Source organism: Seriola dumerili, unplaced genomic scaffold (assembly GCF_002260705.1).
Source record: "Seriola dumerili isolate Sdu_G_001 unplaced genomic scaffold, Sdu_1.0 BDQW01000449.1, whole genome shotgun sequence".
Taxonomy (NCBI): domain Eukaryota; kingdom Metazoa; phylum Chordata; class Actinopteri; order Carangiformes; family Carangidae; genus Seriola; species Seriola dumerili.
The window spans coordinates 6,872,760-6,899,790 of NW_019174704.1; the positions used below are offsets into that span (position 1 = coordinate 6,872,760).

General features: G+C 39.2%; 1 protein-coding gene across 1 annotated transcript; it reads right to left on the minus strand.

The window, feature by feature from the left end:
* Nucleotides 1-26,334, minus strand: mink1 (misshapen like kinase 1). Its single transcript, XM_022762729.1, has 31 exons — nucleotides 25,013-26,334; nucleotides 20,368-20,433; nucleotides 19,831-20,013; nucleotides 19,631-19,741; nucleotides 19,451-19,541; nucleotides 19,214-19,344; nucleotides 19,067-19,121; nucleotides 16,386-16,464; nucleotides 14,798-14,973; nucleotides 14,584-14,653; nucleotides 14,260-14,470; nucleotides 11,317-11,424; nucleotides 10,610-10,696; nucleotides 8,413-8,589; nucleotides 8,144-8,314; nucleotides 7,521-7,787; nucleotides 6,997-7,076; nucleotides 6,802-6,905; nucleotides 6,610-6,701; nucleotides 5,636-5,787; nucleotides 5,361-5,478; nucleotides 3,870-3,986; nucleotides 3,484-3,595; nucleotides 2,979-3,128; nucleotides 2,087-2,230; nucleotides 1,346-1,480; nucleotides 1,114-1,214; nucleotides 841-990; nucleotides 593-752; nucleotides 342-481; nucleotides 1-234 (listed from the first exon to the last, which is right to left on the minus strand). Exons 1-31 carry the CDS (start codon nucleotides 25,067-25,069, stop codon nucleotides 151-153), a joined length of 3,879 nt encoding a protein of 1,292 aa, XP_022618450.1. The 5' UTR covers nucleotides 25,070-26,334; the 3' UTR covers nucleotides 1-150.
* Between the last annotated feature and the right edge of the window lie 697 nt (nucleotides 26,335-27,031).

Below are 27,031 nucleotides of genomic sequence, written 5' to 3' on the forward strand. Positions count from 1 at the left end.
TTGTCTATTAGAGTGCATGTGTGAGAGTGAACTGGAGAGAAAGTGAGGGAAGTGTTCGCGTTTGTGTGCATGCGTTTGCAAGAATTTTCAGATGCACTTCCTTCTCCAAACCCTGCTGGGTTCCACACACTGACCAGAGCAGCTGTTCCTTCACCAGTTCATGATGCAGTTTCTGTTCAAGGTCATGAAGTACACCTGGCTGCTGCCGCCAGACCGCACTGATGCAAAGAACACCTGAGGGACAGCACGGACACAAAGGACATGTATGTCAGTAACGTCTTTAAATTCAGCTGCTATTAGTGACCTCACAGCTCCATGCTTTAAGTGCTTGCAACTCTCACCTTGTCATTTCTCTCACAAAGGAACTTAAGCCTCTGAGCTCTTTTGTGCATGAAGACACCATCCAGGTGTCCAGTCTCCACAGAGCGGATCTCAATGGCCTTTTCTCCCCAGCCCATGATCTGATTCGAGCAGATATGAGCTGCAAGGCAAAATGTCATTTAACTACAAAGCAAACTGATTACAGTTCATACACATGATGTGGCCACTTTAATCTAAGTGCATCTAAGGTGTTTTTGGATTTGACCCGTACCAACAGATGTGGGCATCTCTCCCCACTGCAGGACCACGTCTTTGATGATACGTCCGTAGGTGTTGACATAGACACCCTCGTCTTCGTAGCACAGCAGCATCTCCATGCCGTCTGAGCTGGGCAGGAACACAATTGCGTGTGGTGTCACATGGCTCTGGATCTGTTTGAGATGAAAATAGAAGGGATGGGTTCCTGTTGTTTTCACATCTGCCAAAACACTGTTTCTGTCTGACAGCTGTACAACTTACATGTACAGGGATATAAATGTCATAGTTGTTTCCAGAGTCCACGTCAATGGCATGGAAACCAGCGCAAGAGCCATAGATGACCTTCAACCTCTGACCCTCCTCCACTGTTAGGTCAACCAGGACAGGCCTGTGTGGCAGGTCTGCAAAAGACTGGTTAAAAGGAGTGGAGGGATTTAGGGGCAGAAAGTGAGTGTGAGAAAATAATCAAATTGAATGCTCTTCTGGTTGACTGATCTTGCATAACTAATCTAGCTCATGAGAAAGGAGAGTTACCTTGAAGGCCATGAATTTGTGATAAGGTTTGGGTGCCCAAGCGTACACTTCCACTGCATTCTTCAAAGCGATCACCAGGAACTTTATCCTCTCATATTTCACTAGATAGAACAACAAGGCCATCTGATATCAAATACTTGTTATCAATAATTCACTGTGCCACATGCATTTATGACAATATGCCTGAAGCAGAATAGACAGCAGTGATAAATAGCCATCATATGTCACTCACCCACTTTGTAGTGCACGCAGCCCTCCATCTCCCCCACAGTGGTCCAGCCTTGCTTTTTCTCCACCTCAGGGTCATTGTGGAGGATCTTATTCCTCAGCCAGGCCAGGTAGTAGACACGCACCTTGTTTTTCTTGCCTTCATAGACACATTAGGAGATTATTAGAATTATTTAAATGCATTTACATGGAAGAAACAGTATAGAACTTTAACTTATATACCTCACTTAAATATCCTTTCCAAGTTTTAAATATTGCTTAAAAGTTACTGACACAAATTTCTTATGTGAACATGCTGACTTCCTCTACCTGTGTTTTTTAAATGTTTCCACCCCTTGTTTCTCAAAGTAAATATCTGCTAAAACCAACAACATCATCACATTGCAAATATGGTTCTCAATATATTATATCGAGACTTGATCCTGTGAAAAACTATCACTCCCAACTTAAGCAGCAATTTGGCTTGATATTCTGATAAAAGTGAGGTATGTGTTCAAAAATATTGTAATATTAGCTTCTGTCACTATGTCCAAGCTCTACACACACAGAAATAAAAACAGCATTCCTGTGATTCTGAAAGCAAAGTCAAAATGCAATGCAATGCAAAAAAAAAATCTGAAAGTATTAGCACAATTTGGCATCTAGTATTTGGCATCCCATTAAAGACAGTGGTCCTATGCCAAAAGCACAGGCAGCTTCAACTGACTGTAGTGAGAGCAGACTGGCGAGGAGCAGCATTAACGACCTGATATGGTGATGAGCAGGTTGAGGCCCTCCAGGACGTCCATCTGTTGGAATCTGCGGGAGTTGATGAGGGGGTAAACCTTGCCCTGACCACTACGGTCCAGCAGCTTCAAACCGTTCTCTGTGCCCACCAACAGGTTCACACCTGGAGACACACGTGCACAAATACACAGCTTTTTCAGTGTGCATGCAATGATTCCAATTATTGCCTTTCCGCTAGCCACAGCTAAAAATATCTTTGCAGTATGCCTGTTTTGTAACTTCTGTTATTTGTCATCTTCAATATGTTTATTTTCCATTATCGTTTCCCCATTATAACCTGCAGCAACTGCACTGCCATAATATTTAATTGTGTTTTAATGAGATGTATAAAAGATAACTTTAATGGATACATGATGTAACTGTGTGATGTGACCCATTGACTACTGTATCTACAAGCATATTTGAAGATGGAGTAGAGAGACTCAATAATGCATTAAGTTTGTTACATAAAAACACAACTTTAACCTTTCTCCCTAAGTTACATGGGTGAAAGATTGAAGAATTTATTTTATAAAAATTGCTTGGATAATGAAAGCAGAGACACTATGTTCTCTCATGAAGAGTTATTAATACAGTTTAAGATACACCACTAGACTCAAATCTAATTTTCTTGCTCTTGTTTTGGTCATATTTGCACCCAGAGCCCTGTTGGAGCTGACATAGTAGTTAGCGATAAGGAGGGTTAAAATAACTTGGCTCTGACACTGACTGATTTTTCTCTATGTTTTCAATCTGATTGTGTTTAATTGATATACCATATAATAAGTAATATAGTTAGTTTAAGGTATCTAATCTCCATGTTTTGGATTTTCTTTTTTACATTTACACTAAAGTATTGAATCCGTTCTTACCCCAAAGTGCAGCACACAGGATCTCAGAGTTAAATCTCTTCTTGTACTTGCGGATCTCAGGTGTGTCATTGGGGGGGCGTGTGTTGGTGGGATTGACATTCACCATGGATCCTTTTCTCACCTCCATCTTCAGCTGCTCAAACCTGGAGCCTAAACATGGAGGCAGCAATGGAAATTGTTTAATTTTGGAGGGAAAACACAAACCAGGAAAAACTGCTACAAGGTTTGGAATTACACACAAATTTTCAGTTCATTCTTAAAGAGAAATTACAGCCAATTATCAAGTTACAATTTTATAAAATACATATTCCATTGTTGTGCAAGATATTCTCTCAGTCTTGAAAGAAAACTGCGTAATTTCATCTCTCAGTGTATTTTATTGCACAAGAAATAATGTCAAAGGTTAATTTACTGAATACTTTTGCAATCAGCTGTAGCATCATTGTTTAATGTTCAAGGAGCTCAGAGCAGATGTTGCTGCAGGACTGAAAAGCTTCTGACTCACTAGTGACAGAGATGTTATCCCCTGTACCTCCTGGTGACTGGTACATGCCCAGATCCACGAAGGTGGTGAAGGAGGACTTGCCAGATGCTTTAACCAAACCTCTCGACTGATACTGGTGGAGCAGAGAAATTGTATACAGTGTTGTTTAAATCAACATCATGTCTGAGGAGATGCTAGTTTGTCAGACAAAATGGTAAAAAAAAAAAGAAAAAGATTTTATATTAAGATTTGTATTTTTGATGACAGTCCACTTACAAACTGAACTGATTTTCCTGAAATTCAATGTGTTATGAGTGGACTTCATGGCTGGAGTGATGGCAAATAGGGAACACATAAAAATAAACCAGGAATTTAGGACTGATATACTTAGCAATAGTAAAACTTACGTCATAAACAGAGTCCTTCCCAGGGGAAGAGTGAGTGGCTGAATCAGTGGGGGAGTGGGAGGGCTGCACCACATCTGGCAAGTTAGTGTATCCATTATGGCTCCGCTTCTCTGGGGTCTTTTAGGTAGAAAAGAAACACACATACACACACACCTCCCTGTAATAAATAACACCAATAAGCAACTCAGATGTAGGCTAATCTCCTGTACTGATTACCAGGATACGACCTGTTTTGATTGCACACCACAGTAACCACAAAAAGTGAAGTAACAGCTGTGACCAAATTTGCATTAAAAAGTCAAGGTCTTGTTCTTTACACTGGGAGATTCAGCTAGATGTTGTGTCTTTTGTCACTGATGTGCCACTATTATTTACAGGCAACTGAAAAAAAATTTAGTTCTGTTCGGCTTTCCATCATCCATTTCTAAATGACTGCCCATAGTTAATTGACTACTCCGGGTTTTACCTGCAGTGCACAAAAAAACATCAGTGGATGCTTCATAGCCTCATATCTTTTAGCAAAAACTAAACACAAGATTTATGTTTTAATGCAACATAAAGGAAAAAAAGGGAAATAAGAGATACAGTGCTTTTTGTATTTTTTAAACTGACTGATGCCCTATGAAAAGATCTATCTACACAGCTTATAAATATTCAGATTTTTAAAACAAAATATGGAAGCCACAAAAATGTATGTCAAATGTATATGAAGTTCTCTAAAAAAGACTCCAAGGAATCCATTCTTTTCCTTAAGATAATTTACACCTTCTATCTTACACATACTCAATGGTAAATGTGACCTTCTGGCAATGATTCTGTCTAGTGAGTATCTAGTGAGTTTAGTGAGTAATATAAAAGTATGCCTGGTTTAAAGCGCTTCAAACACAGGAAGTATATTTACTGTATGTGTAAAAATAATCAAAATTCATCTTCCATGTCATGTATAATGTTTGCTGTGTTATTTATAATGTCAGACAAAATAAAATAAAAAACTCCATATCTCTCCCTGATATTCAGTAATGTAGCTGTAGTGTGTGGCACATATTTTGATGCTGACTCCACATTAAAATACACACACATATGCATAAATATAAAAAAGTTTAGCACTTCAATGAAAGTGACACTTCCCACATTCAACATATCATGAGCCACCTGCAAAATGTATGCCGTCTGTCACTGAATCATATTGCCATCCCTCAGAAAATCTCATATTTATGATTATTGTGATCCTGTGAGCTAGTCTGCAGCAGCAGCTAGCTAACATGTCCTACAGCACTACAGACTATTGATAACAAACTTGACAATGCATTGTATGTCTGGCTCTCCTCTATGATTCATTTTTTCAGAGTGTTAGTTAAACATTGTTGAACAATATTATGGACCCATTCCCCTTGTCTTGCTGCTCTGTAATATTCTTTGTCATGTAACAGACTGAATTTTCCATCAAGTCACAATGCATTTCAAGCATCATTACGTATACAGATGACTCACCCTCTGCACCAGCATTGTCTGATCCCCATACCCTCCAGCTTGCTCTCCATCTCCCCCCTCGCCTTCGTCTTCATGAACCACCATGGTGTTGACTGAATCAGTGTCTGCGTCCCTGTGACTGAAATCAAGAGGGACAAATTAATAATGGAAACAAATGAAAAGAAAGTAACACCATATTACAGGATGTATTGAAATCTTTATTTAAAAGTCAATTTCACAAATGAAAATGATTCTTTGCTTCCTAAATTGCCAGTATTCGCAGGCGACAGTATTACCGATCTGTGGGGCTTTCTTCCTCCTCTGCTCCCTCGCCACTCTCACTCTCCTCACTACTCTCACTGCTCTCAGAGGATGAGGAATAATCATTGGCCTTGACTGGTGGCCTTGGCTGTTCCTCAGCACGCTCCTTGGCAAAGAGACCATGGTCCTGCACACATATACACCACGTTTACTTCATGAATGCATTCACAAAATGTTTTAAATAATTTCAGCTATTGGAGAAAGTAGCAAGTAATACAACAGCAATATATGCAATACTAATATTAATGACAATCCAGACACAGCTGAAGGTGAGGGGTCGCGAGGAGGATGGGCTCAGAAACAGTCCCAATGTAAGTCCAGACTCAAAACTCCCAATACTCTCAGAATTCAGAGCCTGTAACCTGAGGATATTTTGGGATGTTTTTGAGCCATGGCATTATGCTGAGTGTATGATGCCCAAATGAGTAACAGAAAGAATACATACATTAAAAAGGCCTTTATGTAAAAAAAAAAAAGAAAAAAGAAAAAAAAGAAGGAATTTCATTCAAAGACAAAACATGATTTAACCAATAAATGAAGACACTACAGAGCATGCAATTCATTCTACATGAACATGTCTCTTCAGCCAATGAATGCTGATAAAAACTCATGCATGAACATTTAGTATTGCACAAAACACAAAGACTGTGATACTAACCTCCCCTATAGCTCTCTTGTAACTCTGTACATTTGAGGTCAACAAACAGGGATTTGAAAAGAGGAGAAACATGGAGGGAAACAGCAAAAGTGCAGAGTACATTATGTGTGAAGGAAAGGTTATTTGAGGAGAAGTTACTATACTACAAGTAAATTAACAGAACAGGTGCGTTATGTTAGTGTTTTGTTGTATAATTGCTTATATCTGAGCAGAATTATATATTGCATGCACTTCTTATAAGTAGGGGATACTGGAAAGACAGCCAATATAATGTCTGTTTTGAACACTTACAGCAGGGCGCCCAGGGCGGGAGGAGGTGCGAGACTCCCCTGGCTTATGCCGACTTTCGTGGGAGAGAATGGGTGAATCCATTTTGGAGGAACCTGAAAAGAACAATGTCGTATGGTGTAGTTAGATTTCTGAAACCAGGCTTACTGCAAAGACAGTCTGCAGAGAAATAGCATTGGGGAGGCAGGGACTCACTGAGGATGCGATGCCTCTCTAGAGAGCCAGTCTGGGGCAGATTGGATATGATGCTCATACTGTCTCCTCTCTCCCAGCGATCATTGCGGCTGAGATCTGGATTGCTGCAATGAGGATACAAATCACTTATCTCAAGTCGTCATTCAAACCTACCACCATTTAGTGAGCACTAATCAAACTGATCAAAGCATTTACCTGGCTCTTACTGGATGCCTTATGCCAGATGTCAGGTTAGTGTTGAGAGCTGTGGCAATTGATGCTGTCCTCTGTGGAATCTGAGGACAGCAACATCATAGGTCGTACATTTACCAGTATTTTGCAAAAACCCTAAAACCACTCTTAATAAACAACAGCAATTTCCTACAAGCCTGTTGTCAGACGGACCAATCAGCCGAGGCTGCACTGACAATTTTATCGCATAAATTACCTTTGAGATTATTCACATAAATGTAATGGTCAACTGGTCAAAAGTTTTTCCTTGATCTCAGCATGTGAGTGCAGGGTGGGGTTTTAACCTCCACCACTAAATGGAGGTCAAAGAAGTGGACAGAAAAACAGCTATTGTGTGACTTTCTATTTTACTGAAAAAGGAGTGATTTCATTGTCAGTTTACTAACTGTAGTCCAGCTAACATTATATTTTTTAACAAGGCTCCCACATCTATATATAAATAAGGGTTGCACACCTGCTCTGAGTCAAAACCAGCTTCTAGATCTTACTTTGGGTGGGAGTTCCACATCTGGCAGGCGGATCCAGGGGCCGCGATCTTCTCTGATTTGGTGTGCCTGTGGTGCGGGGGTTTCAGAAGTGGGGTCTGAGTTTTGACGCACCAGCTCTCTAGAGTGGATGGGGCGGGGGGTGGGGGTGAGGGAGGGATCCTGGGTGGGGAAGGCGGACATGGTCTTAGTGGGCTGGTCACAGAGGGACTGGGAGCGAGGGACAGGGGCAGCATAAGGCTTCAGAGGAACCAAGTGAGCCATCTGGAACTGCACAGGGCAGGAGCAGGAGGAGCAGGAGGAGGAGCAGCAGCAGCAGCAGCAGCAGCAGCACACCAGGAGGGAAGGACAGCCGAGCGGAAGAAAGAACACACAAGACAGTTGGAGAAGGAGGCCGAAGCGAAGGAAAAATGCAAGGTTTTGTTTGTATTCCAAGGTGAATGTTTTTAACACGTAGGAACCAAGTGATGGGTGGAGAGGGAAGAGAGGGTATAAAAGAAGGTATAAATAAGGTAACAGGGACAATAAACGGTAAAGCAGCAAAGAATTAAGGGGCAGAAAGGCAAAAGCTGTTGTATCTTCCATTGTTTTTCCAGGTTTTAATCAACTGAATTTTAAACACCCACCTTGCCCTGTCCTCCTTGGGGTTCTACAGGCCTCTGCATTGGTGGGGTCTGAGCAGACTGGACCACTCCTGACTGGCTGATTGAGTCAGAGCGTGACTGGATAGCAGTGTCAGAGACAGTGGTGCAGATTTTGGGTGAGCCCTGTCTGTTGAGTTTACTCCTCTCCTCCACCTGAAATATGGACAACAGTGAAATGATCCACTCTGCAGGCCAGTGTACAGCAGTTTGACTGTGGTGTATAATGCTGTAAATGTAGGTAACATTTCTACCTCACGAGCCCAAGTAGGTTTGTTGTTGGGCTCCAGGTTTTTGTTATAGTGGTAGAGCTGGGGCTTCTTCTCTTGCTGCTGTTGTTGCAGAGACACCAGGTAGGCATGCTCCTGCTGCAGCTGCCTCTGTAGCCTCTCTGACTGACGCTGTTCCTCCAGCTGCTTGCGCTTATACTCCTGACCAAAGAAACACACTGCAGTCAAGATGTTGCTTGCCTCAGACTGGACACAGACAGCTCAGGCATGTCATAAGTGAACCAACACATCTGCTAACAGCAAGTCTGCATTCACTTTAAACTACAGGCAGATGTTTGCATATTTAGCTGACCACCACTTATTTCCTCTACTGAGACAATAAATGTTTGTGGTAGACTTTATCATCTCTAACTTTGTACTCCTTTTTTTTTAGTACAGCAGTAAATTACCAACCTATATCAAAAGAATATTGATTGTGTCTGTAACTAAACCTTTTTGTGCAGTTTCTTAAATAGACAGTGTAAAAGTGAGTCAGTTGATTTATTGGTTTTTCATTGTGAGTAGTAGGCTCTGGCCAAGCCTTTTGATGGCCACTGTGTTGTTGAGGAAAGAAGAAATAAAAGAAAAATGAAAAGAGTTTTAATCATGAATCGAAGTCATTTTGTTTCTTACAACAGCAGAGATTTGTTTTCCATTCTCAAGCAGTAAAGGCTACTGGACCTTCTGAATATCCCACATTAAGTTATATTTGATAAACAATTAATCAAAATTAACTCCCCCATAAAGTTAAATACTTGTCATTTGCTCTTCTTGAATTGCTGCTTAAATTGCCACAAAGCGCTAGATTTACAAGTCAGTGAGAAAAATGAGTTTGGTCTCCAGTAAGGATGTCTCACTCAGGTGCTTCCCTGTGAGGGAGAGGACATGATTCCCTGTGAGGGAGGGGAGGTAGCCCAACGACCCAATGGAGAGATTACTGAATGTGTGAATATAGATTTAGACCAATGAATGTTATTAAGTAATAAATTGTGTCTGACTTTGTGGTTTCTTTAGTTAGCCACCAAAGCCATTCAGCAGTTCTTCTTTATTTATGCATTTTGTTAGATTTCTTCAGATTTTTTTGGTAGTGGTTTAGTTCTATTTTGTTCACATTTTCTTTGACTTCTATTATCTTCATTACATCTCTACAGGACAGCACTTCCTCTCAAACAGCTGCAGGTAGTGAAGTTTTCATTAACATATTTAAGTTGCAGGAGTACATTTAAGACTTGCAAATGGAATTAATCAAATTCTGATTCCGATGAGTTATTTCAGGATGTCTCTGACAGTCAGAATTCATTGCTTTACTGCTGTTCTTTTTGCAATTACTGTGCATGGGAAAAAAAGATATTTGGGACAGTGTATATTATGTGTCCGGCAGTTCAAAATGTGCCCATTATACCAAATTTGCATCACAGCACTGTTCCTTCACTGAACCCCCAAAACTGCTCCAGGGGCACTGGCCTGTGTCTGACCCTGTGTTCTGGTCGCTATTAAGGCATAGATATACACAGGAATTATGTGAATGTGTGACCTAGGAGAGATCTGTGAAATCTCAAATGCCTCACACAGTAGTGAGGATTTGGGTTCTTTTTCCCTCCAAAAAACAGGAACAAAGAGCTCAATCCAAATGACAGCAACTCCTACGTTCCACAGGAGATAGCTCAAACAAAGATGTCAGGAGTGTGTTAATTCTTTCCCTCAATCTAAGCAAGATACACTTCCACTGATACACCAAAAGTTGCCTAAAACTGGCCTAAAAATCTAGGTCAGTGCATGCTTTTTCAAGACATGCAATACTGTGGGAGCTGCATCCATACTTTTTAACATGTAGAGCATATCTATATCAGGGTGCTTCAAATTCCTGAACCAGAACCTCCTTATTTTGTTACAAATACAGCTGTTAAAATCTGACCGTAAAAATAGTCATATCAGCTGCCTTTTAGTCCACCTAAAAGAATTCAAAGGAAACACAAGCAGAGATATAACAATGCAATGTTTGTTTTGAGAAAAAAACAAACAAGCCACATTGTTGTGAGGACAGATATAGTATATTTCAGTGGTGGTCAATAAATCTCCTTTATTTATGAAGTATTATAACTGAGAGGAGGACATGAACATGGAAACATGGGAACCTCTGCAGTCAAATCAAGAACTGATAAAGAAGGTGAGGACTAGTTACCATAAGCAATGCCTGCTCCTGAAGCAACTGCTGCTGAAGGATTTCTAACTGCCGCTGTTCCTCTTCTAATTTATGTCTGATAAACTCCTAAGGACAGGTAAGACAGCAGGAATGACAGACATTAAGGTGGAAAAAGAGAAATGAAAGTAAACAGGGGAGGGGTAGAAGATAGAGGCATATAACAGTTACGTAATGTCGTTTCAGCAAACAACAGAAACCATGTGTTGTACTAATAAAATATCAAGTCAGAAATCAAAAAGCAGTGACAAAGCACACTGTCCCTGTTTAGAAGTTGTAGACACAAATAAAAGTTAGCATTAACAACAATACATCACTCTCATAACTATATTGAGATTGTGACCAATTACTAGATAAATAACAGAAATATTTACCAGAATATTATCATGCTAACTATACAATGTTATACTAACATAAAATCTGTATTTGGCACTACAAGGTGATGGTGCTATGATGCCAGACTCTTGTGTTACTGAGGGTATACTGGAAACAGAGCATAAGAGACGCAGAGAGCTCACCCACAGAAAAACTCATCTCTGAATAAAAACACTAATTTAGACCCTTGCTGCTATGGCAACCTACTCATGGAATTTCACCACCAGAGCAACTTGTACAGTGTTGCCGATGGACACACCCACACTTCACCCTGATTGGCTGATTACAGCCCCATGTCTCCTGTGGTTGGTTACCTGCTCCCTCTCAGCCAACCTTCTATCTTCCTCCCGTCTCATATCGTCAAGTCTCCGGTGGGGACCTTTTTCTTGCTGCCTCACCATCTCTCGCTCTTTTCTCTGTTGCTGGGAGAGAAGGATGACAAGAAAAAGAGAAATGAGCATAGTGGCTATTTTTTCACAGGGGAATTTATAATGGATAGCCTGCTTATGAAAAAACACTCCCTTGTTTTTTGTGCAAAGAGCTAGAAAAAAGAAATGAAGGGAGCGGGAGTGCAGGGCACAGAATAGAGGTTGTGAGTCATTCTCACTCACACAGACCTATTGCACCCTAATCATCTTCTGGGCATGCTGCTTTAAACTCAAACTGACCAGTTATTCAACTGTGGCAGTTTTTACTTGCTTTTTTGAGGGGCATTAGAACAAGAATTGTTCTTTGTGGTGAAATGAAAACCTCCCACTTCGTAGTGACACAAAACACTCGCTTGTCTACATAGTTGTTGTTGGCACTTCACTGTTGAGCGGAAGAGCCAAATAAGATAGAGGAGGAGGAGGAGGTGGAGGTAGATTAGGGGAGTGCTACCTTACTGCAGCAAATTACCTCACAAATACTACACAATACTTTTTGGCAATATGAGTGAAATTATATGTGCCTCATTCAAATCCCAAATAACTCCTGAAACCTTTCAAAGCTTCACAGCGGCAGAATAAACACAGAATATAAATCAAACTTTAATTGTGTTGTGCTGCTGTTGCATCAGTGTTTGCCTCCAAGTCCTATCTGTTACTCAATGACAAATCACAATCTAACACAAAAGAGGTATGGTTTAAGTTTCCTCTATTTGTTTGATGCATGTGATAACATGATACATAAAATGACCATGATCATCTGACTGCACCAGCCATCAATAAACTAATTGCTAGTAATGGCTACAGACTGTATAGCAAAGCTTTCCACAAGGCTTTTTTTCCTGACAATTTGTCATTATGATGACATTTTGTCTACTTAGTATTAGATAAAGCTACAAATGTCTGATGGGCAGAGAAGATGACAGAAGATGTTGGTACACATTCATTGGATGTGAAATATTTACAAGCATATATTTATGACTTTATGTCAGCTGCTACAATAATTCATATGTGCGAGCATTTTAATAAACATGGGGAATTTGTTTTATTCCATACAGTGCTGTACAAACACTGTTAACAGCCTTATATACACTGCGCAAACCAACATGTAGAGTAAATGATTGTTTTGGGCACAAAATTTGTGGGTGATGGAAATAAAATATAATATAAATTGATAAGATGATGTGTTCAGATCTGGGATGGCCAACATGTAATCATTATTGTTTCTGTCTAATTTGTATCTATCTGTATTTCTTGGTTACACAGTTTACTACATCTACACACAGACTGTAAAAATAGCATTCATATACCGCAGTTACAATGAATTATATTAGTCAAATTAACAAATGCAGCCTCCAGGGTTGTTTCAAAATGTTTCTGTGTTTTCTGGCCTCATTACAGGCAGATTAGTGGCTTAATGAAGAGAAAGCCTGAATCTTGAGCCACTAACACAACTCACAAATCTCCATACTCCTTAAGGGTGAAGCTAATTTTTCAGCAGTTTCAGTGCACTCCACAAACTTCATACTCCCAAAACATCTCCTTCAAGGCTACAAAAACATCTCACTCTTGGCACATGTTTACAGAATTAATAATTAATTATTAATAATTCATGTTGGTAAGGAGCAGGACAGTCTTTCACTTTAAATAATCTCACTCTATTCCCCACTATTTCAACTGTTTATATACCTATGAATGTTAGTGAGCAAAATGTTGAAAAGGTACTGTTGCCACTGAAGGTTACCTGAGCTTTTATTTAGTACTTGCAATTAGTTATTTAGTCACGGAGACTCTGAGTTAGGGACAGAAAAATCCTGATGGACAGGTTAAGTGTGCTGGTGTGTTTTACATGTAATGCATAGCCCTCATTTCCAAATTTCAAAATCTAATAATTTCAAACATTGTTACTCTTGCATGTTCCTTTATTTATTACTAATTCTCATAGTGTATACATTCAGCATATTACATAACACAAGTTTAGAGGGCCCACAATAAAAAGTAAATCCTAAATACTGTGCCCTTATGAAAAAAGCCAACAATGGCAAACCAAATACTGACATGATGATTGGAGCCTTGAATAAATGCAGAGAAAAATGGAACAGCAAGTAGTTAAGTGTCTCAAGGATAAGGATAAGAGCAGACACATTACTATTGCTTTGCTCTGATATATTTTCATCACCACCATTGACTTTATGCAGCATTTTATTTTGCAGATACCGGACCTCAAATCTCAGTATTGGGTGCAATTTTTCAAAACTTGGTAGAAAGAATTTTACAATAAATGCAAGAAAAATACCATAGGCTTCATTCAAGAAATAGATTGACATTTTGGGAAACACATTTATTTGCTTTTGTGTCAAGAGTTGGATGAAAAGATTGATACCAGTCTCATGTCTGTGTGTTAAGTATGACGTAAGAGCCAGGAAGAAATTAGCTTAGCTAGCATAAAGACTAGATGCAGAAGGAAACAGTTACCTTGGCTATCTATTAAGATAAAAAAAAATAAAACTAGCAGCACCTAAAAAGCTCACTGATTAGCATGTTGGAAGGTTTTGTGTTCTAACTTTTTCTCTCAAGGTACAGTGGTTGCCAAGACATAGTTATAAGAGAAGCTTTAGAGGTGCTAGAAGGCACGTTTTGTAACTTTGGATAGTGCCATGCCTTCTGTCCTTATGCTAAGCCTAGCTAATCACCTCCTGGCTCTAGCTTTATATTTAGCATACAGATATGAGAGGGGTATCATTCTAATTCTCAGGAAGAAAATGAATAAGCACATTTCTCATAATGTCAAACTATTCCTTTCAAAAGGATCGATTCCCTGGTGGACTATACCTCTTCAAGTCTGCGTCGCTGTTCCTTCTGCTCTTCAATGCGTTTCTGTCGGTCATGCAACAGTTGCCTCTTGTGTTCCTCAGGGTCCCGGCGCTGAGCAGCCAGTTGGGCCTGCTGCCTCTTATGAGCCTCCGAGCGCTCTTTGTTCTCCTGCTGCAGACGCTGGAAGTCCCGTCTAAGGGTGGACTCACCGGGCACATTGAGGATTGAACTGATGACAAAAATTGAAGATACGAAGGAAAGGATTTTGGGGGCCATCGTTCACACAAAGAACACAAGTCAAGAATTCAAAGTACTTAGCCACAGATGATAAACTGCAATTACCTTGACTCTCTGTCATCTCCACGATTTTCATCCTCTTCATCACTACCACTATACTCATACTCTGTCTCTTCTATTAAGGAAAATTAGAATAAAGAGAAGTCAGAACAAAATCATGAATAACCACTGTGACATAATAATCTAACCTAATTTTAGTGGATCAGACCATGTTGCCTGTGTTATATGCATTTAAGCCCTTTCCCTGTGATTTGCCTACCTTTTTCTCCCCTTTTCTTGCGTGTACGGTCAATGTGGTCTTTCAGCTGAATTCGGACCTGGCGCTCAGTGGGCTGGTCCCTGATGAAGGAGTGCTTGAGCAGCTGTTCTGTGGACGGTCGGCTGGGATAGGTCTTCACGAGACAGCCCTCTATAAAGTCAATGAATTTCTTGGACCTGGGAGGGGCAGGTTAGAGGATGATAAACTGGTGAGGGAGAGTGGGAGGGAGGGAAAAACATGGAGCAGCTGGGCTGGTATTGCCATGAATCCTGATCCAACAATAATCAGAAATATTCAAGTCAACAGATATGTCTTTAGTCTTTTTCACATGTCCAGCATGTCCACACTGAGAAAAAAAAAATCACAATATATAGCAATATCCTTACAGAAATATTTTGACTAATAGGGCAGATAGCTAGTAGCTGTGATCAGTCGACAGAATGAACAGTCAATTAACAATCTGAGAACCATTAGTACTTTACCACCAGCTGTTACTTTTTCTCTGAAACTGCAACTAAAATGTGAGCCCAACAATGTAATGTTCAAAGATGGTAACCAAGAGTTGTTAAATTCATTGTATTCAAGTGTTCGTGTTATTGTGTTGATCCGTTGCATATGATTTTATATAATTGTTGATTTTGAGTCACACAATACTGACTGACAGCTTTTTTATGATGAGAATAAGATGATAAAACTTGCAGATAAAGCATTGTATTCTGAATGCTGTAGGACCATAAACTCTACTATTTCATTAATGAGTAGTAGGAAAAGTAATAGGGACAAAAAAGAGGGTAGGAGGAAGAACATGACAAATTCATTTAAAAGCCTTCAACTTCATGTCTTGCTCACAATAATATATGTTTCAATACCGGGACAAAGTATATCTCACATTTTGCAATATGAGTGAGGGACAGCCATCACCAATGTCTTTCCCAATCCAGGGACAAATGTACCCAGAGTAACCTGAGGCACAACAACATCTGCTTTGAGAAATCACAAATTTTCCTGTAACTTTCCATCGCTTCTTGTACAATCAGGATTCTTTCCATTCAGTGCTGTTCTCATTAAGTGTGTTTTACATGTATCTATGCTCTGCAGTAACCTGGTTTCTAACACATCAAATAAGCAGATGTCCATTACTAAAATGCGTATAAATATGCTCTCCTGCCATGGCTGGATCTTTTGCACTTTGGCATATCAAACTAATTACTGCAGAATTTGCTACTAATACAACTGGATAATTTTTTTAATATTTAACAGAGATTTACACTATTCAATTTAGAGAGGGGCAGTCTTTTTCCATTTTATCTGATGCTCCACATAGAAATGTTTCCATGTAATTTGATAGGGAAAAACACTGGAACAGACTGTATCTACCACATAATCTACTGCACAGTACCAGACAGTGAGAAGTATACATTCTTCCATTTAAAAAAAAAAAAAATGTTTTGGGCAACTTTCTCTTCAATTTGCCCTTAGAAACATGTTAAGGTTTTGAAGCTTTTACAGATTTAACATGATGGCCTGGTAAGTGTCTGGGATATGACAGGAAATAAGACAAAACACAGCAGGGTGGTTGATAACTCACCACTTTTTGGATTTAAGTTTCGGAGGGGGATTCCTCGGTATCAGGAAGAGGGCTCTCATTGGGTGCATGTCACACAAGGCTACAGAAATAAAGGAGATGATGAGAGTGGTTAGGTATTACTAAATCCTCCTACCCATGCTGAGCGCTATAGTACAAAGAAGGAAAAAGGGACATCAGAATAAATTTTATGTTAGGCAGACATCATATATTCCCACACATTGTAGTTTGTAAATAATGCTAGCTACCATTACACATATTCTTTGTATCCTCAAACATGGTTGCAGCTGCTGTTATCCAATCTTTCCTGGGGCCTCAGGCTTTGTTACATTGAATGTAAGAGCAAGGTCTGTGAGTCATTGTGTTCCCAGCGTAGGTAGGTAGATAAACCTGACTGGTTAGCTTTAGAGTTTCACAGTAAATAGGCTTTTGTAACGCAGTTTTTGGACATATGCAATGTGACTGAAACAGCCAAAGCCACATTAAAACAGAGGGATCACAGTTATACTGATAATGTACACATATATGCTATATATAACATAGATGGATACATTACACATAGTAATAATGCTCGAGCAAAGTTAGTATTTATTCAGTAAGCTTACATTTAAATTTATTTTAATTTGGATCACCCACTGACAGGATACTGGCAAATTTGTAAACGTCTCGTTGGTGTAAATGATCAAGTACACAGGGTTACAAACTGCCATCCCGTTTCGTGCTTTATTAATTATCTGAGGTCAACTTGTTCCGTTTGTTTAGGCTTTTAGCTGATCAATTGTACAAACAGTCCTAAAGCTCTGTATTTAAATTACTACCTTTTATTCACTGACACTCTTGCTTTTGTTTGTCTGTGCACCTTAGGTGAACAAAAAAAAAGGTATGAACAGTGTCTGCTAACACAAGTAAACAGAATGCAAATGAACAAAATACTGTGTGAGTGTGTGAGATTCTTAATATTTTTGTGCATAAGAATGTAATGTACCAAAAATAAAAAGGTTACTGTTCTTCAACACTTTTGATTACGGTCATAACCCTGGCCATCTTTGAAAGGTAACTCTTTAAATTTTAAAGTTCACAAACATGGTAGAAATTTACATTCTTTTGCCTCTGGGGCATAAAAAAGGGACTATAAGGCCTGAAGTAGTAGCTTTTTTGTGGAAAACACGCAGGAGCAATAGCAACAAGTCTGAACCAATTCTATGTCACAGCTGCTGCAGTGATATGGGGATCCTAAAATGCTTTGCACAGATAGAATCAGCAGACTTAGCACTTCCAAATAATGTATCATTTGTCAAGGTTGTGTGAAGATTGAGTCGAGTAGACCAAAACATGCCTGATGTAGAGCTGCCAAGGCCAATGCATCACATGGGTGGAAAAAAGTATTTTAAAAAGGTATACATGTTGAAAAACAAGCTAAAAGCAAGCATATAATGCAACCACAAATGATAGGTGGTTATCAGTAGGAAATATGAGGGAGCATATATTTTATAGTCTCAAACAACAACAACAACAACAGTGCGGCCCTCCCCTCTGGTCTAATTCCGCCATTTTGAAAATGGTGAAACAAAAAATGTTCAACATTTCCTGAAAACAGAAAAAAAAAAGAGTAATCTAATGCATCTCAAAGAAACAGTGACACACATCACATACATTTTGAAAAACAACTAATGATGTTTTTTATCACTAACTAAAGACCTAAAATAATCAATTATCAATGTATTAATATGATAATGTGGTTAATGACAAATACCCACAGGTATCCAAGTACAGTGTGGTGTCTTGACATTGCTTGTTTTGTTAAACAAAAGGTTTAGCAAAACATAAAGTCATACTTTCATAATGGATTCAAACAGAGAAATTAACTGATTGATTTCATCCATTACCTGCAGTTGCTCAACTAATCTATTAACTGACAATGGTTTCAGAGACTAGACTGGGTAAGGACAACAGTAAATCACAACTTGATAGTTGGCCTGTATGCCTTATGTCACTGCAGTTAAACTTTAACCTTAAAGATCCTGTCCAGACATGTTTTAAAACATAAAAATACTTTACTTGGAGTAATGATTTCTGTCTCATATTTTTTTTTTTTAAACAATAAAAAAAAATAAAAAATTTCAATTATCCTGTTAAGAATTCTTAAAATTACATCTGCTCCCCTTCAACAATTCAAAGCTCATAAAACAGTGCTCCACATATTACAAGTGTTTTTTCTAATACTACTTTAATGGTCACTGTAGTACTAATTAAGTAAGAGAGTTGTTTAATCCTTGCTGTAGGCAGGGTTATGACAATTGCATTATAACCACCACCAACTAGACAAATGTTTATTTTACATTTTAGCTGCTTCTCTTAAGTGAGATTTTCTTTGCTTCTCAGTCAGGTTTGATACCAAATCTCCAGGCAGACACATCTCCCCACTAAGCAGAACAGAGAGATCTGTGCAATCAGCCTCCACAGGCCAACTGCCAGCTCACGACTACACTACCTTGATTACAGTGAGTCAGCTGTCCATCTGAAGACACAGACAACAAGGCCACATATGCAAGACAGACTCATTCATGAGGTCTTTTAGAATGGGCTTTGAGATGATGAAAAATTATCTGTTGCTGAGTACATAGAAATGCATGATTCAGCCAAGAACAGGTAAAATAGGTGTGCAACTGAGTGTGTACACTTACGAGGTGCTCCCTCTGCCATCTCAATAGCTGTGATCCCCAAGGACCAGATATCACTCTGCAAAATACACAAGGGACCAGGTCAGTCTCTATCTTTCATTTGTTCTTACCACAAAGTACTCACACACACGTATACAGTGCTGCTGTTACCCTGTAGTCATAGGTGGAGTCAGGGTTCTCATCACAGGCAATGACCTCAGGTGCCATCCAGTATGGTGTGCCAATGAAGGTGTTCCTACGCCCAACGGTCCTGTCCAACTGAGCACTGACCCCAAAATCAACTGAATGTGGACAAAGGAATCACAGGAGGAAAGAATGCGAGACAATGAGAGATACTACTGTACTTTTGCAATACAATGGCCAACAACATTCAAGTGTTCAACATACCAAGTTTGACCTCTGCATTCTCTGTTAGCAGCACATTCTGGCCCTTGATGTCTCTGTGGATGACTTTATGGGCGTGGAGGTGAGAAAGGCCCTGAGCACAGGCAAAGAAGTCAGAAATGGTCAGTAAGGCATGACCTCTGCCACAGACTTATTTTTACTGGTGTAACCGCAGTTTCTCACCCTTAGGATCTCTCTGCAGATGTAAGCAATCCAGTCCTCCTTTAGAGAGCTGCCCTTAGTGTTTTTAACCAGGTCGGTCACTGATCCTGCCCCACAAAACTCCATCACCAGCTACATAAAGACAAATACAGACTTAGTGAGCACAATGAAAGAGGCATGCTGCGATATAATCATCAGGCCAGGTACAAGGGTAGACAGACCCAGAGTTGGTCATCGTGCCCTGGTGGACTCTTCTTAACAAAGGCACCGTAGTACGTGGCTATGTTGCGGTGGTGGCTGTATTTTTTCAGCATGTTGATTTCTGCTTTGATCTCCTCTTCCTCCTCCTCCGTAACATCCATCACCTTGATGGCAGCCAGCTGGCCCGTCTTCACGTGACGGCCCTGTTTCAAGAGTAAGTTGGATCATCATAACAGTGGTCAGTAAAGTTCCAAATAAACCTGAGACTCATTAACCTGGCCCATTAAGTATAGCCAATTTGCTTCTTCACATCATTTTGCTGTTCTTATTTTACATTTTCTTCTACTGGAGTAGCTTATCTTTCTTTCACAATCTACTGATATAGCAGTACGCTAAATCAGAATCAGAGGAAAAAAATGCACAAAAATTTAACAAAGAACAGGCACTGGAGTGATCCTTTATAGCCGCACTTCAGCCTGCTCAGCTTAATATTCAACAACTTAAGTGTTGAATGCTTCAGCACATTATTCAGATGTGATATAGGCATCATGTCTCACCTTGTACACCTGCCCATATGTCCCATTGCCGACAACCTCAACCAGCTCAAAGATTCCTGCTGGATCCTACGGGAGATACGGGCAGATCCATAAGTCATACAACAAGCTGACAGCAGGGTCAGACAGTAACTGTTCAATCTGGCTTCAGTTATGTCAGAACAATGGCTGAATGAAAACAATCCTAAATACAAAACATAGTTAAAAGTTCTGCTGAGGATACAAAATAAAAGCAATTAGATCATTTTAATTTCACATAACAAAAACCTTGAAAATCTTTGGTTTAGTAGATACAGTACTTCATCAGAATCATGTCAGTTGCATTTAGAATTATTTTGCTGTGCAACACAAGCTGTGTACCTCTATTTAAGTGAGCATAGCTTCAAACTTTATACACGCACAAAAAAAAAAACAAAAAAAAAAAACACACACACAGGCCTCTACAGAGGAACAGAAATTATATCTAAAAAAACAAACAAGTAAAAGCAATCCAGATGCTTTCTACTGTGTACACTTAAGCCAATTTAAATCCAATATTACAATTCAATATTTCCATACAAATCATGTGAACTCAATCTTCCCTGCCACCCACTCACCACCCACCCACAAGACTTAACATAGAGGGAAACAGACAAGCAGAGATACTAAATATTGATACTAGATTAGATATACAAAGATGGATTCTTATAAAATGGACATGGCTTGTGACCTTATCTTTATTTGTTCATTTTAAGTTTCAATGGAGTGAACACATATTTTGCCGACACAAATAATGAGTAGGTTGCTTTGACTTAATTATGCAATCCCCTCCCCCAAGAGACAAGGGAAAATGACAAGCAGTTCCACTTTCATGCAATTTCAATATGGCTTTAAGAAGATGTGTGGGTGGTAGGACTGCTGCTTTGGGTTTAGAATGTACAGCATGACCTATCCTGCTTTCATCTGTTTCCAATGATGGGTTTTTTGCCTTCAACATGGGAGGGGAAACATTCCACTGAGACAGGGAACATTTATGGGAAAAATAACATATACACTTTAGATTAGGCAGTAAAATTGGGAAATGACCACATATTCAATGCAAATGCACATTGCTCGTTTGATGACACATTGGCCTGATTTTGAAGCATGTTATGCACAAGAACACATAAGATGTGGAACCGTGACGTAAAAGTAGACGGCAAGGGAATGATGGTATGGTATAGAAGAGAATAATGTAATGATAGAGTGGGCAGCAAGGCAGAGGCGGTAGCTTCACCTACGTCCAGCACAAAGAGTGGGATGAGAGGAATGAAGTGATAGAAGGGGAAGGGTACAGTTATGTTCGAGGAGTAGCACCATCAGCACACGCAATCAAACAAATTGTCAGCAATGATTGCAAAAAAGACAAGGAAGCAATAAAACTACAGGAAATCTACAGTCAGTCTTCTTAAATCAAAAAAATGACAGCTCTGATACTTCTTGTGGATATCATGCTGCCATGTTAATGTGTAAACTCAACATACTGGTGAGCCTCAGGGAACAATGCAATAAATTTTTCTTAATGTCAAGCTGCACTCAGTCTCTTGTTGAAAGAACAACCTCATTTCAGACTCTGGTTATGGTCCATGGGGAAGTTGACCACACATTTCCTGCAGTGGTGTCAAAAAAAAAAAAAAAAGAAGCCTGTCTTATCTCTGGTTATACAGCTGCACCTACTGTCAAAATCACAATCCAAACTTGATTTATTGTTGTGACTCAAACTCACTCGCATTAGCCGAAAATCAACTTTCTAGTTGACCTTAAGTGTTTTCAAATGGCTTCCTGAATACTTGCAGTATACTCCATACTGCAGTACAATTCAAAGTCTTTTACTAAAAATAAAGTCTAATGGAATGCCTTTTTTCAAATTCAACAAACAAATCTCAACAGAATCTCAAATTCTCAGCAACCTCAGATAATTTGCACATTACAGTTTGGGTTGAACATCACGTATTTTTTTGTAACCAATTCAGACTGCTACTGTTGGATTATATTGCGTTTTTGGGCCTGGTGTCACCTGGTAAATACTTTTAAATAGGCTACATTACATCCGTCCAAAATTGTATCATCTAAGGTCAGATAATATCCACACACATCTGGATTTTAACAGTTGGTATTTTATCTAATTGTCAATTTATTATTATTTTCTTTTAATTTAAAGTCAATTTACACAATGCCACTGTGAATTAATACTCACAAAAGTACACAAAATACACTAAAGCTGATATGGAGGAAAAGGTACTTGATATTCTTTAACTATTTACTAGAATGTAACTTTTACTGGTGTTTAAAATGAAACTTCGTAAACCAATCTTGATCAGATCTTTTCTTCGTATTAAAGCATTGATTTTTCTCACACTTCTCTGCAAGGTTATTTATGCAAAGCACAGCATGAACTGTTTTCACTGCAACAAAAAAAATCACAAGACTAAAGTTCTCATGAGTTTCATTTCTAGAGGGCTAGTATTCCTTTCTTATCAGCATCCAGTATTCTCATCACACTCTCAGAGTTTCTGTAACTGAAACTAAAAATAATTTAAATTTCAAATTAACATGGAAACAATGGAAATTCAGAAATTTTCATAGAAGAAAATTTTTCTTGTATGACCCTCTAAAAATCTGAAGGTTTAACTTATTATGCCACCTGTAATCACTACAATTGGACAGGTGGCTTTACTTTCATCCAGTGCTATTAGCATTGGAATGAGGTGTTTTTGCACAAATGACAAATTGGCTTTGCACAGTAGGCTGTCATTATGTAATGCTGAGGTCCTTCTGTACTCTCGAAATTTCTTGAAAAATACTTTGCCAGAGCCACTTGAAGTTTCCCTGATGATTTTTTGTCCTCTGGTAACACTATGGATATGATTTTCTATGAGTACATCCCTCTTTTATCTCATGCAGACACAAAGAGGCGCATGCTTACTATTTGTTCTTATGGACATATTGTTAACCAATAGACACTGATAGTGGGTGCTGAGTACATAAGAAATATATATGTCATATTTGTATAATACATTACACCAATTTATTGCGCAATACCAGGCCATATATTGCAGTGCAATTTTTCAGAAAGCCACAGAAAGTTTAGTAACTTTGGGCCAAAATAGTCACACAAAACACTATCCAAATCCTGAATTCAATGAAGTGATTGCAGTTCCATTCAAAATGATAAAATCATGCTGTCATTTTAAGATTTATTATGAATAACTTGGTCCTAAAAATGTGCTGGTATTTTGAAAACTGATATGACATTTTCAGGTGAGGCCTCATTTAAGTCGGGGAAAGAGGTAACACTAAAACAATCAAGCTAGGATTTGGATAAACTACCCCTGATCCCCTGTTAAGCCCCATAAACCTGTGAAAGCTACACCAAAGTGCTGGAGAGTTTCCTTTCAGAGGGCACAGAGATCAACCTAAATTGGCTTTTCCTCTTGGATATTTTTGGAATATCTTGTATGTTCTGATATGTTTTAAATTTAAATCATCAGCACATTTTTTTCTTATTACATAGTTTAACTCATATTCTCAGTTCTTAGAGTTTCAATGGCGCCAGATGCATATTTTCAGTTCCCTTCTGATCATTGTAAATGTAGACAGAGATTAAACAGGCAACTAAATATGAGAGTGAAAATTATGGTTATGTTTAAAACTTGTACCTCAGTGGGGGAGATGGGCTCTAACCTATCGTTTCAAAAAAAGCAAGTGATTGAAAGCATAAAATCCTTTTTTATAATGCTTATAAGAGTTTGTCTTAGGGGGATTAACTGCTGCAAAAAATTCTATATTTTTGAGGCAGTCTATTGTGATGGAGCGATCAATCAAAATAAAGTACCAGAACTGTGGTCTTACTTCACTGTACCCTTGAAAAAAGGATTTTTCATGACTGGGAATAGTGGAACAGTCAGAGGCAGGGGTGTTTTTTTCCATTTTACTTCATTTCTTGCTGGGTAGAGTGTTTCTAATCTTAGATGAGGGTTGTTTAAAAAGCCAGATAGATTTTTAAGACTGTGGCCTTCAAAATTCAAGAGAGTAGGGTTAGAGGATTCGCCACTCAACTGGTTATATGTCAGGCCCCCAAATAACAAAGAACCTTCTAAACAAAGATTTTAACAAAAGACATTGTGGTTGTGCATTGCAATCTCAGACTTTATAATTGGTAGCTGAAAATATAAAAACTGGCTCATCTTTAAATGATGAACTACTGATCATGGCTGCTGTAAATAAGAAAGAAATAACTGTATAGCAATCACAGTGTATCTGGTGTTGTGTGTTATAGCCCAGGAGACAAGAGTAGCCATGATTTTCCTATTTTTTTGTTTGTTTTTATTAACACACCAATTATGAAAACTAGTCAGGGCTGGAGAATTTTGTTCTTTAATAGGTGAAGAAATCCTAAGATATCTTTGATTGTAATATGTGATACTCAAACAGCGCAGCTGTCTATAGCAATACCAGGCCAAAGGATGTTTATTCCACCTAAACTTTGTTGCGTGGGTGTTAAATGGTCATGATTGTGCCAGACGCAAACTGACACCTCTGTTCATATGACATAACATCTAATAAGTCCGTCTGCCATAATTTACATGAAAACAGTGCAGCATACTTATCTTGCAATAACAATACTCACCCTCAGGGCTGCGAGGTCTATGTCATCCAGGCTTCTTGTGGGGGCGTTTTCAGACATAGCTGGCGAAACTTATAACGTTAGCTAACAAGTTAGCCAGTTATTTGACAAGAAGTATTTTGGAAAAAATTCGGTGGCTGCTTAGACAAGCTTGAAAGGGGTTGTCTTTCAAGATAAAATATTGCAAACGGGCTACCAAATATGCCGAAACAGTTGCGGAACAACACGGTGGCTTTTAGATTAGCAAACACATCGCAGATAGAGCTGCCACAGGCGCACCCAGCTGGCTAGCTCACGTCAACTCTAGTCGAGAGCTATAATGTTATCCGCAGTTGTTTTACAGAGATGCCGGTAACACTATCTGATCAAAGCACATTCAAGTTAAATAAGATATTTCAACAAACTGTTCACGACGCCGTTAGCCGGTCATCGGTACCGTTCCAACTACTGGCAGGTTTTCAATGCAGTGCACCTCCACTGTTGTTGAACACCTTGCTGCGTTCATTTTGACGAGACGCCGCGTCTTTGCTACTGTACAACATTCCAGCTAATGTTGTATTTGATCAAATGATACGTCTCAAGGGGAAAAACTACCAGATAGGTCTGGTGTGCCACTGGAGCATTCCTTGCTATGCTGATAGAGTATAAAATAACATTTACGGCTCAGCAACGCAATGGTTGTTTTTAAGGAGAACGCAACGTCTGATGTGATGGCGTCCGGGTCCGTCCGCACCGTACCAGAACCGACTGTCAGGCTGACATTATTAGCCTTAAAAATATGTCCTCCCGGAATATTACTATGGAATAAGTGCAGAAAATAAAGAATAATGGCCTCGTCTGAAATACGATTCTTTGCGGCAGCAGTTGTCAAACTTGTTAACACGACTTAAATATTCCTTATTTTCAGCCGGAGCGCACGGTAATCCGAATGCCGAGTCAGGTGCGCGCGATCAATCGAATGTTAACTGGGTGGCTAACGTAGCTAAGCTAGCACACTAAACAGTCTTTTCCAGAATAAACTTTCCTTCTTCATCCATTTTCTGTGTTGACAGTCGCGCCTAGCACTGCCAACCTTCCGGGGAAAACACAGGCAGACAGGCAGGCACTATGTTCTCGCCAGCCACCGTAATACTTGTCAACTGGGGCCCTCGACTCTTTCAAGTTAAGCGTTGCTTTCGTTCTCCAACGTCCAGAATTTATGAACTTGTAGTTGTAGTCCAACACTGAAAGATACGGTGCTGTTTAAAACTGAGGCTACCAGCCAAACTTGTTATATCGCCATGTTTTGCTTCCCAAGTCCTCCCTCCTCCCTCCCACTCCCTGCCTTGATGTAGTCTTGCGGGGTTGTAGTGACGATTGGCTGCACAACACACTCCTCAAGTGTTTTCTGTTCTTGGATGGCTACGGTGCTTCATCAGGGACAAATTACCTGAAAAATTACAGCGGACCTCAACCTACGCAACTGCTTCTGCCTGCACTGGGCGGCACAGCTGAGGTCATCCACTGACATACCTGTCCTCCATTGACCTTCTTGGTCACTGAACACACCCCATAATTTAGTTAAACATAAATTATACACACGGAGAACACACTGCAATATAACATTTACAGTGTGTCTTTTTATAAGTAGCAACTACAGTTACCCATTTCACATTGTTTTTTTCCTGTTCTTGGTTTTTCTTTGATGTATCTAACAGCTTTATGATTGCCATAGTTTCCATTAAGGCAGGTCTACCTTATCTTCAACTGCTCATGATGTTTTTAAATAATGCATAATTCACCTCCAAAGCTGTTCACCAAGAGTTCAAGACAGCAGTCTGGTATATCTTTTTCTTTTCTTTTTTTTAAATAACGCGAGAATTGCATGAGTGATTTATTGAAAATTTCAGCATTAACATAGAAAATGAACTTTTCTTATTCATGGCAATTTCCTGTAAAAACATGTTTGATCTCTATGTACATATATATGCTATTTGATCAAAGAATATAGATATACCAGAGGATGTTTGTGGAATGTACAGG

Coding starts and splice junctions, on each gene's coding strand:
- mink1 (XM_022762729.1), bottom strand. CDS start 25,069: ATGTCTGAAAACGCCCCCACAAGAAGCCTGGATGACATAGACCTCGCA. Junction 20,014..20,367: donor CATATGGGCAGGTGTACAAG/GTGAGACATGAT, acceptor CTCTTGAAACAG/GGCCGTCACGTGAAGACGGG. Junction 11,425..14,259: donor AGCGACGCAGACTTGAAGAG/GTATAGTCCACC, acceptor CTTCTCTCCCAG/CAACAGAGAAAAGAGCGAGA.